Here is a 13,096-nt window from a genome sequence, read left to right as displayed (position 1 = left end):
ATGAATCCTTTCAAATTATATGTTGTTCTAGTTTCTAGAATCAATTTACTGTTGATCATTAGTGAAGTAATTTGTTTGTTGTATAATGTGATTACTGTGTGCACACGTTTGTACAACTGCTGCAAGCAGTGTGATACATGCACTACACACTCACACATACACTGCTGGCCAAAATCTTAGGACCAATGAACATAAAGAAAAAATTAGCATTTTGCATTGTCAGACTCAACCACTTATTTCAGTAGAGCTTGGAAAGATGAAAATAAGAAAATGGAAAATAAAAACCTTTTTAGCATATAATAGGAAAAATGTGAACACTATGAAATTAGCCTAAATACTAGCGGGTCAAAAGTTTAAGGCCGTACCAAAAGGAAGTCCTAAATAGGGTAAAAAAATGCCCCAAAAAAGGTCTCAATAGTGAGTTGCATGGCCGTCATTGCAAATAACTGCAAACATTCGCTTTGGCATGGTTGATATAAGCTTTTGCAGAAGGCTGGCTGGAATGTTATTCCAAGTGGTGAAGATGGCTTCATGAAGATCATGCAATGTTAAGAATTGACATCCATTTCTATAGACTTCCCTTGCCATCCACCCCCCAAACATTTTCAATGGGGTTCAGTTTGGGCAAACACGCTGGATAGTCCAAAAGAATCACGTTATTCGTCGTGAAAAAGTCTATACTGAAACAAAGCATTAATCGGTAAATGTGTATTGAAATTTAGTCATTTGTGTTCAAGTATTAGCATTATCAACATCTCCCACTGACATCTCCTGTATTATATTGGGTAGAAACATGGCAAAGGCTAAAAAGTTGACATGGTTTGAATGTGGCAGAATTGTCGAGCTGCAAAAGCAAGGTCTCTCTCAATGTGCCATCGCTGGTGAGATTGGACGTAGTAAAACTGCTGTTGCAAATTTCTTAAAAGACCCTGAGGGATATGGAATGAGAATTTCAAGTGGTTGGCCCAAGAAAATTTTGCCGGCGTTTAGCAGGAAGATTCGATGGGTTATCCGACAAGACACTAGCTGATCGTCAAACCAGATTAAGGCCCTTATGGACGCAGAATGCAGCTCGAGAACAATAAAAGGGCATCTATGAGAGAAAGGCTTTAAAAACTGTAAATGTCTTCAAAGGCCACACGTGGTCCTACACCACAAAACAGCTCGGTTAAACTTTGCTGAGAAGTACCAAACATGAGACGTAGAAAAGTGGACAAAGGTTTTTTTTGTCTGATGAGAAAAAATTTAACCTGGATGGTCCAGATGGCTTCCAACATTACTGGCACGATAAGGATATCCCACCGGAGACATTTTCAACACAACACAGTGGAGAAGGTTCCATCATGATCTGGGGTGCTTTCTCCTTCCATTGGAACAATGAAGCTTCAGGTTATACAGGGGCATCAAACAGCAGTTGGCTGTATTGGCATGTTGGAGAGAGCATCCTTATTGACTGAAGGCCCTTGCTTGTGTGGAAATGACTGGATCTTTCAGCAGGACAATGCTGCAATCCACAATGCCTGCAGGACAAAGGACTTTTTCATGGTGAATAACGTGATTCTTTTGGACCATCCAGCATGTTCGCCCAAACTGAGCCCCACTGAAAATGTTTAGGGGGGATGGCAAGGGAAGTCTATAGAAATGGACGTCAATTCCAAACAGTGCATAATCTTCATGAAGCCATCTTCACCACTTGCCATAAGATTTCAGCCAGCCTTCTGCAAACGCTTGTATCAACCATGCCAAAGGGAATGTTTGAAGTTATTTGCAATGACAGCCATGCAACTCACTACTGAGACCTCTTGTTGGGCATTTCCGACTCTGTTTAGGACTTCTTTTTCGTATGGTCTTAAACGTTTGATCAGCTAGTATTTAGGCTAATTTCATAGTGTTCACATTTTCCCTATTAAATGCTAAAACGTTTTTTTTTACTTTCTCTTTTCTTATTTTCATTTTTTGAAGCTCTACTCAAATAAGTGGTTGAGTCTAACAGTGCAAAATGCATATTTTTTCTTTATGTTCATTGGCCTTAAGATTTTGGCCAGCAGTGTATGTATATGGAATGGTGTTTTAGAATACAGATCATCAGTGAAGAGATTTGTTTGTTGTATAATGTGCATACTGTGTGCACATGTTTGTACAATTGCTGCAGGCAGTGTGATACATGTACTGCACACTCACACATATGTATAAGGAATGATGTTTTAGAATACACCCTTAGACTTGCTCTCATCATATGAAGTTACTTATTTTACCCAAAATAAGAGACTTTTATGGGTGCAAAACTGCACATAACCTGGAAAATGCTTGTACATATATTCGTGTATTGGTATGAAAAATAAATATTGTTGGGTATTTGGGCCGTCTATCTCCTCCTGTGTGTCTGATGCTCGTGCCCTTAACTACATACACTGGGGTAGCTGGCTTCAATATCATTTCAATATATTTATTAAACTAGCAAAATGTAATACCGAATCAAAATGAGTAACATTTAAATATATAAACATCATTTCTGTGTGCGACAGCTAGCTGAGTACCCTACGAAATAATACCAATACGTCACGTGTGCGTTTGTTTTTTGAGTAACCACGATATCAGACATTACTAGTCCCCTGACTGAAAGGCTATACGTTTTATTTCGTCGCGTTTATAATTCTTGTAGCTTCCAGGGCCGGACTTTGCGGAGAATGAGGCAACCGAGACAAACGTTCAGGACCGTGCTGCTGTAAAGACTATAAACTCAGGTTAAAATATATGAATAATAAATCTTTTAAATCGCTACTTCGGTTTGAAAATATATCCATTTGTTCTACGAACACGCTAGCTAAAGACGCACACACGCAGAACGGCGAGGGATAGAGAAAAAGTGAACTAACTCAGAGGTTTATCAAAAAGAAAGATAAAAGCAAGATATTGAAATACCTTCTGGAACAGAAAATAAAATCCAAGGCTATCAAATTTCAGGTTTTAAATCCCAAAGGATGAAGTGACAACAACAAATGAAAAGCCTGATGACAACAATAATATGGACAAAAACTTATGAGTGAATTATTTAGTGGCTGTACTATACGCTGGTTATCTAATTTTAAACAACGGAGTGGTTATTTTAATTATGCTTTACATTGATTTAACAGTATAAAGAAGATTTATCTCTTGCAGTTTGGCTAGGTGGATTAAGGCGTGCGACTCGTAATCTGAGGGACGCGGGTTCGCATCCCCGTCGCACCAAACATGCTCGCCTTTTCAGCCGTGGGTACATTATAATGTGACGGTCAATCCCACTATTCGTAGGTAAAAAAGTAGCCCAAGAGTTGGCGGTGGGTGGTGATGACTAGCTGCCTTCCCTCTAGTCTTACACAGCTAAATTAGGGACGGCTAGCGCAGATAGCCCTTGAGCAGCTTGGCGCGAAATTTAAAAACACATTCTTGCAGTTCGAGTGTTTGACGAACATATACTGAGTATTAAATATGTTTTAGATACATTTCTTTCAAATTAACAGTTCTGAATTTGTAACTTAAGTACTTTTCTGCTTCAACGTAGACCAGTTTTTCTTTGCTAAATGTAGTTAAAATTTAGCTGCAACTCATTATTAGGTTTGTTATTTGCCTGTACATTATCTCTCACTTTGAAGATAAATTTGCCTGGATGATTTGCATGTCCAACATTATTTTAAAGCTGGAATATTTATATTTATTTAAAGCACTGGTACAAAGGTCGTGCTCTCAAAATCACCCCTACTCTGACATGACAAGGGTATATCTAGTCCACACTCCCTGGGCTCCTGATACATAAATCTGGCTTGCATACTCGTAATATTATTATTACAATCCACTTCTGTTGCGCATGTAGTTCCTTTATACAAATAAAATAACGATCCTAAAATGCATCAAGTACACACATGTATGCATAAAGGACGACCGTAGTAAATAAGTACCATAATTCTGACTTGTGAATGGTTCACACGTAATCTACAAACAGTACTATCCACCACATTAATCTATCTCGTTCACATCATAACAGATGTTATTCAGGTATTCAGGAGGTTCTATAATAAACGGCATCTCAATCGCTTCTGTTCCTGTTGTATTCCAGCCGAGCTAATGGAGGGTTATATATTGTTATACATTATTCTGTGACTTCACTCACAAGGTCTTAAAGTATTTGAAACATAAGTCGACTCTCTCGCAGCTCAGTCTGAGACTTTAAAATACTAAAAAGCCCGGCATGGCCAGGTGGGTTAAGGCGTTCGACTCGTAATCTGAGGGTCGTGGGTTCGAGTCCCCTTCGCAACAAACATGCTCGCCCTATCAGCCGTGGGGGCGTTATTATGTGCGGTCAATCCCACTATTCATTGGTAAAAGAGTAGCCCAGAGTTGGCGGTGGGTGATGATGACTAGCTGCCTTCTCTCTAGTCTTACACTGCTAAATTAGAAACGGCTAGCGCAAATTGTCCTAGTGTAGCCTTGCGCAAAATTCAAACCAAACAATGCTAAAATCAGTAGTTCGGTTTCAGCGGTGTGCATAGTGTAAACTGCTCACTGTGCTTACACAAAACTATATTATTACCAAAATAAATTTAAATGTTGGAGGTATCCCACACTCTACAAAACTTAATATCAAAAAACAGCTACTATGGGATAGAAATGCATCATTCCAAACACAAAAAAACACCACCAACAACAATTAAAAACGTTTTGCAACTGTTAACGTGGGATCATCAGGCACTCAACACAACTCTACACAACACTGTACACACAATTTGTGACGTCAAACACATAACCTATATTAACATAAGTATAAAGGTTGTGTGTTTGACGTAATCAATTGTGTGTAGTTAAGTGTTGTGTACAATTGTGCTTAGTAACTGATAATTCCACGTTAACAGTGGCGAAACGCGTTTTTTTAACGATACATTTCTATCCCATTTTGGCTGCTTTTGAATTTTACATATTACGAAGATATTTTTATAGAGAATTCTCATTCGTTTTTCATTAAAGCAAATATTATAATTTTCTCATTATTATTACTATTACAGAAACAACAACAACAACTGTAGTTACTAATGAGAAATATTTCAGAACTCTAATTAACATTTCTTTAAAATCACTCACAGTACTAAGAAATACTGGAATACTTACAATAACTTATGTGTGCTTTCTGATAGCAAAGCCATATCAGGCTATTTATTGTGTCCACCGAGGGGAATCGAACCGCAGATTTTAGTGTTGTATTGTTTGTTTGTTTCTTTTTTGGAATTTCGCACAAAGCTACTCGAGGGCTATCTGTGCTAGCCGTCCATAATTTAGCAGTGTAAGACTAGAGGGAAGGCAGCTAGTCATCACCACCCACCGCCAACTCTTGGGCTACTCTTTTACCAACGAAAAGTGGGATTGACCGTCACATTATAACGCCCCCACGGCTGGGAGGGCGAGCATGTTTGGCGCGGGCACGAACCCGCGACCCTCGGATTACGAGTCGCGCGCCTTACGCGCTTGGCCATGCCGGGCCTTAGTGTTGTAACTCCATGGACTTACCGCTGTACCAGCGAAGGACGTATAATGACTTAAAGCATTTCATATAAGCTGCTCTGGTGTTTAACCTTAATAATGTGATTTTTAGTTAACAAATTACCCATTTTTATTTTAATACCTGAAGACCATCCACAGCTTTTGAGACAATGAGTCCAGAAACATAACCGTTATTTGCGCTATGAGAACCTAAGACGAACGAAAAACACCAAATAATAACTTAGCATACACCGATTTACAAGTGTTATTAATTCGCCAAGTAATTCCAATTATAAAACAAATGTTTAGATGTAACAGGACAATAATGATAATTTTATTATCAAGTTATTTGTACAACAAGTGCAACTACCCGAGATCAAGTCTTTAACAATTACATATATAATAAACAAGTGCGGAATACCTCAAAATTTGATTACAAGGTTATAAACCTTTCAACCAAAGGGACCTGTTTTAAGCTTCGTACATAAACTTACGACCCTTGCTAGTACAATTGTGCGTTTTCTTATAGCAAAGCCACATTGGGCTATCTGCTGAGCCCATCGGAGGGAATCGAACCCCTGATTTTAGGCGTTGTAAACGCTAGTACAGCGGTAAGTCTACGGATTTATACGGATGTATAGAAGATATGTGCAATTGTAGTTCAGGACATAAACAAATGTATGTTTTTGCACATTACGCCTTTGAATTTTCTTCCTTTGTGGCCAGGCCTCGCTGCCCTTGGTTTAAAAGTATTAGTTCAGGACGTGTTAGTTATGGCGCATCAGACTGTTGCACAATTTGACGGAAAACTGGAGAATTGGGTAAATATATATCAATGACCATGCACCTGTACGTTAAAAAACAAACACACCTGTTAAACGCAGTAATTATTAAAATTCACCAAAACTTGATTTTCCAACAATAGAAATTCCAAATACAACTTGAACTTAATTGATTTTATAATTACGGCTGAAGGATTTATTAGCTTTGGCTAAGAAAGTCGACTGTAATTATATAAAAACCCTGCATACTGTTTAATGTGGGGAAATATAAAGATAGGATAACGAAGCAGCAGACACGTATTATTCTGAATCTTTTCGGGTTTTTTCATAATGGTTGTATTTTATTTCTCTCAGACACACGATGTGACACACATTACGTATATATATATTTTTTTCCAGCACCGATAACGACAGTACACGAACAAAAATGTATATATATAACAGTGAAGCTAAAAAATATACTGTATCTCATGACGGGTGGTATGGGTATCAACACTTTTATTTATAAAGCAGAGAACAACTTTTCGACCTTCTTAGGTCATCTTCTTTGTTAACCTGAAGATGACCTAACATGGCCGAAATGTTTTTCTCTGCTGTATTAGTAAAAGTGTTGATACCCATACCAGTCGTCGTGAGACACATTCTTACTTGAAGTGAGTTTCTCGTCATCACGAATATACTGAAGACGGCACGTAAAGTACAAAACAAAAACCGTATTTAAAATAATTATAGTTCTCATAACTGCTTAAATAACCAGTTTATGAAATTACAAGCGATGTTATCCTGTAAGGAAATAAACATGTCATGTCTCGGAAAAGGAATAAACAGTTCTATTGATTCAACTGACTAGTTCTAAAAGTGTTAAACTTTAGAGCTCTGCCACTTTATTCAAATTTTAACATTCACGCATAAATATAATCTCATAAGAACAAACTTCCGAAGTGGCCACACTCTGCTTTTGTTTTGGGTTTGTTACAACATACGATTTCCTGACATATGGATTACTGCAATATTTTGTATCGAAACGTGTTACACATAGCTGTTAAGAAATTAATACACAACATGAACATACAGACACAAAGTAAAATCCGTTTTTATGCAATGACTGGTTTGTTTTGAATTTCGCGCAAAGCTACACGAGGGCTATCTGCGCTAGCCGTCCCTAATTTAGCAGTGTAAGACTAGAGGAAAGGCAACCAGTCATCACCACCCAACGCCAACTCTTGAACTACTATTTTATCAACGAACAGTGCCAGTGGCTGTCACATATAATGCCTCCACGGCTGAAAGGGCGATCATGTTTGGTGTGACCGGGATTCGAACACGTGACCTTCGGATTACGAGTCGAGCGCCTTAACCATCTGGCCATGTCTGGCCTTTTATGCAATGATGACACTTTTAATCTCGACACGGCTACACAAATTCTAACACTAACATATAATATTTCCTTTTTTAAAAAATTTACTTTAATTCTAGAAATAATCAACATTATAAATTTAGAATTTGGCTTGACAACGTTTTCAGATTTGTGTTTTAGTGGAACGCTCCTAAATATGTTGTAAAGCGAAACGTTACGTATCCAATTGAAATATATAAAACAACTGTTTTACATCTAAACATTTTGAAACTTAACACAAAAATTCGATACAGCAAAAAGAAATTATCTAATTATTTTTTTTATTATCAAGGAATGTGCGGGTGTATTTTATATGGTTTATACATCTACACAAATCAGTGAAATACCACTTATTTTCAAACAATGTCGTAAGCGTACATGTGTCATCTATACAGACGATATACATAAAGCTTGAACATTTAGGTAAGTCCGATACTCTATACGCTGTTTAGTTAATAAACAAACGTAAGAAATGTATTCATTAAAAATGATAATTTAATGCCAAGACAACAGGTTGTTAATGTGTAGGTATTCTGGTAGCATCTTACATTCCTTACATTGAAACACTGGTTTTATCACAGTATCAAATAACTAAATTTCAAACACTTAGACTGATACCCTTTGTTAAAATCTAAAACTTTCCCGTATTAAAAAATTATATAAATCCAAAACAAGATAATAAAGTCAAAACTGAGAATATTATGTTTCGATAAGCTATTTAACTGTTGTTACACAGGATACAAAAGGTGAAAAGCGTCGACTTCCGGTTTCTTTGTCTAATTCAAAAACTTGTGAAAATGTAATCTTAAAACTCAAGTATAAAAGTGACCACAACAACACATATAATATATAAACTATAAGGCAAACCTTGGAAGGATCAGTAAACGATGGGTTGATGGGGTTTAAATATTACTTTCTTTAAAAACTCTTTCAGTAATAATATATTTCAGGACGGCTGGTACGGGTATTAACCCTTTTACTAATAAAGTAGAGAACAACGTTTTGACTTTCTTAAGTCATATTCAGGTTAACAAAGAGAGAATTTACAACTGACAGTTACTGGGCACGTCTTATATATTTTTATTTCAAGTGGAATTGGTTTGTTTTGAATTTCGCTCAAAGCTATACGAGGGCTATCTGCGCTAGCCGTCACTAATTTAGCAGTGTAAGAATAGAGCGACGGAAGCTAGCCATCACTACCCAACGCCAACTCTTGGGCTACTCTTTTATCAACGAATAATGGGATTGATTGTATATTATAATGCCCCCACAACTAAAAGGGCGAGCAATGTTTGGTGTGACGGGGATCAAACCCGCGGGTACCTCAGGTTACGAGTCGAGTGCCTTAACCACATGGCCATACCGGGCCTACTTCAAGTGGGTTTCTCGTCATCACGAATTACTTCACATTTCAGTAATATCTTCAATTATATATATATATATAACTCGGGAGATTTTGAGTACGTTATTAAACGTTAATTAGTTTTGATACGCAACTTACAGCTGCAGGACGAAGGATATAATTAAATGCTTTTTTCATGAGTTATATATAACAGGTTCTTTTTAAAGTACATCTTAAAAACACTGACTTGATGTCCCACAAATTCAAATAAATCGCTACTACAGCAACGAGTATGACTGAACTTATAATAAAAAATTGATAAATCCACAATATTATTTAAAGTTATTTACGATAGTTTAATTTCACACTGTTGTTCCATTAGCATGGATTTAAACTTTATTGAAAATTACAACACTTCATTAGTTTAACTACCTACTGCTATCGATGACTCTTAAAACCTTAGCAAAATGTTAATCCCGTCTCAAATGATCACCCGGTGTGGGCGTGCACCTTAGCTGGGTGAAAAATGAAAACTAAAAGATATCGAAACTACATCATAGCAGTTTAGCTATTATTGGGTGTGTGTTTTTCTCGCCCAGTTGGCGGAAATGCTTTAGTTTGCGATGCGATCTTTAAACTCTATACGTCACACTACTGTATGATTGAACGCCAGTACGCAAGTCCATATGACTGATTTCATACATTATGCAATTTTTTTGTAGATGTATAGGAAATCTGTAGCAGTCATTTCTCACATTCAACAATTTCCAATATTTTCTATAAAACACATGACCAATTAACTACACAATTCCGTATTTCATCATACAGTGGTGAGTCGGTCCATCTGATAGGCTTAACAAACCCATGACTTTCCCTGGCATTTTAAATAAAATAGGTTACATCATATTAATGGTCAAAATCCTGTTTTCCTGAGTTCTAAAACAAAACGCATTTGTGAATTATTTAGCTCTTAAAACGTCATTTAATATTAATTAAAGAAAGTCATAAGAAAATAACGGACGATGGTGACCATAAGTAATAAACGTCACAAGTCATGAAGACCCTAAATACTGGAAAGCAGACCTTTAAAAAATACCGAATTAAACACTGATATGAAAATCTATAGAAAAGTAAGCACTTGACAGATTGTCACTGTAATAAACGTTTAACAACAGTCGTCCTAACTCGCGATTAGCAAAAAGTTTGAAGGTTAGATTTTCTTTTATATATATATTTATTTAAATACAACATTGATAAGAAATACTGTTTATATTCCTCAAAACAAATTATGGCAGTTTATATACGTTTTCCTTTATCGCATATGTCCGAGATCCCAATAACGAATACACGTTTTGAACGTTCTATTTTTTTGACCTACTCTTCACTCATTTACAATGAAGCACTCAAGACTATATTTTAATTCACCCACTTGTCTGTCTTTGCTAGAATTGCAGTACAACAAAAATTCATAAGGGTAATGACGGATTATTAATAATTAAAATGCCATTTTTTTTATTAAAATGAAGCTGACTACAATATAACTTTAACACTATAATCATGTTAAAAGTACTAATTCTAATTTAACCCGAAAATTTTAATAATGTATACATATAATTCAAGATTTTCAAAATGTTTTTAATAGTTTTAATTCTAAGTCAACTTACACAATTTCATATATCATCGAGTGTACATAACTTACTAAAACTATTTGTTTTAGAATTTCGCGCAAAGCTATACGAGGGCTATCTACGCTAGCCGTCCCTAATTTAGCAGTGTAAGACTAGAGGGAAGGCAGTTAGTCATCATCACCCACCGCCAACTCTTGGGTTACTCTTTTACCAATGAAAAGTGAGATTGACTGTAACATTATAACTTCCCCACTGCTGAAAGGGCGAGCATGTTTGGTGTGACGGGGATTCGAACCCGCGACTCTAAGATTACGAGTCGAACGCTTTCACTCACCTGGCCATGCTTCACTCACCTTACTAAAACAATATAATTGTAAACATCACATGGACCATTTAATACAAATAAAATTTTGAATAAACGTAAATTGTTTAAATATAGTCTTTAAACAAATATTAAAAACATTTAACAGACATTTATGTATATTATATAATCCATATAAAACAATTATAAAGGGGTTCTTTGACAGGGATATTAACATTTTACTTAAATAAGTACACATGAAAAAAACTGCAACCATAAATATCACTACACAAATCACATTTGATTTATATAATTCTGGAATTGCATTTATTGATATTATTTTCATTTTTTTACAATAAAACAATTTTAATCTACTTTAAATGTACAAAGCTACCTGTTTCACCCTAAGTGAACTACAAATTTGGGGAAAGTCACAATACACTATACAGTAAAAAAGAAAATTTTTGCAAGTGTTCGTGTCATTTTCGATTGAAAATTTGAAAGTATTATTATGAATTATCAATACATAGTAAGGATTTTACGTACGAAAAAGAACTAACAAACACACACACACATAAAATACATCTATCTTACTCTGTAAACCAACATAAGATACACCGATTTTTCAGTTATAACTCTAGTTGCTACATGGTATTTTGAAAAACGAAACAAGTGATAACTGGTATTATTTTTTTAAAAATAATATATAAAAAGTAAATATTTCAATGAGATGATTAATCTTAAATAACGAAATGTATATATTACCATGGTGATACATTCCAGATCCAGAAGCCACATTCGAAGTAACAGTCGGACTGAATGGGCCCTGAAAACAACAACCACAATCTAAGTGAGAAACGGGGACTTAGTTTCTGAAGCAATGGACGCCTGACTGTTGTATGCGTGTAACGATGGGATTTGGGGCTCAAAACTGCAGAACAGACGCGGCGCCTCAAACAAAGACCGACAAGACACGTTATTCAGTCTAGTAATGAATTATTACTAAAAATCATTGCAGTTTTAAAGTTATGCATAACCGAAATACATATAACAATTTTTTTAGTTTTGAAACACATTTATCACTGCATTTTCATTACAAAAGAAAAACAAGCAGTAACATAAATGAGACTTTTAAACGAGATCAGCCAGTCAGGCTATCTTATGTGTAACTTGTATAAGATGAAAGCCTGATCTATGCCACCTCAAACCGGCTACCATATCTTACAACTGTGCTGAAGATAAGCACTGTTATATGTTGATGGGTATTAAAATAAGATCTTATTTCTTACCTGATCCGCCATTGGAAAATCGACCCCGAAAGAACTCATTTCTTTTTATCAACCTAAATGCTACCTAGCATAAGATATATACTCTACATTAAAGTCCAACTATGGCGACTCGAAAGCTTGCGTTACAGACTAAGTCCACAAATAAGCATTCTGCGCAAGCGCTAAATGAAGCTGATAACTTTCCTGAAATTTCTTCTTCGTATAAAACCGCTAGGTGGCACAAAAGGAGCTTTGTAATATGTGCATACAAACTTACAAAAATGGAAGCTTTAATTATTAATATCTGTAAAGATTACTCCTTTTAGCTATTGCCTGCATATTTCTATGATTTTTGTTGTGAGTTATTGTTATTGTATATTATAATATATTAATACTCGTAAACGAATACAGCACCACTTACGTGGTAACTTATGTAATTTAACGTACAAGCAACACGAGTGCATGTCTAATCAATCAAGCAATTTAAAATACCTTGTTGATTCACCTTAAAAACCGAGTTGAACATTATTGAGCATGATCTACTTGCATAACCAAAATGAAATATAAATGATATAGCACTCGTTTTAAAAACAACATACATGAAAAGAACAACAACAAAAAAATAACACACACACACACACTACGTAGAGAATAGAGATTATACAATCAAAAGCACGAAACGTGGTTCGTACTTAGCCTTCTCACTGTCGTTCTGATTCTAGTATATGAATACGTTATATATAAATTAATGTATTATCTAATTAAAAGTCGAGAAAAATGTTAAAATATGATGTAATTAATTTATTGATAATAAGGTCATACATATGAAAGATCTATAGGCCAATTGAAGTACCAGCTCAAATCAAATTAC

General features: G+C 35.7%; 1 protein-coding gene across 1 annotated transcript in view; it reads right to left on the bottom strand.

Annotated features, from left to right (window-relative positions):
- The window catches only part of LOC143240351 (DNA topoisomerase I, mitochondrial-like), a 58,830-nt gene extending 46,427 nt beyond the window's left edge, over window positions 1–12,403 (bottom strand). The window contains 2 exon segments of the mRNA XM_076482661.1: window positions 11,723–11,783; window positions 12,247–12,403. Coding sequence (XP_076338776.1) covers window positions 11,723–11,783; window positions 12,247–12,258 — 73 coding nt within the window. The 5' untranslated portion in view covers window positions 12,259–12,403.
- Between the last annotated feature and the right edge of the window lie 693 nt (window positions 12,404–13,096).

This window comes from Tachypleus tridentatus, chromosome 13, assembly GCF_004210375.1.
Source record: "Tachypleus tridentatus isolate NWPU-2018 chromosome 13, ASM421037v1, whole genome shotgun sequence".
Taxonomy (NCBI): Eukaryota; Metazoa; Arthropoda; class Merostomata; order Xiphosura; family Limulidae; genus Tachypleus; species Tachypleus tridentatus.
Note: the sequence above shows the minus strand (reverse complement) of the source record. Positions and strands in the feature narration are given on the sequence as shown.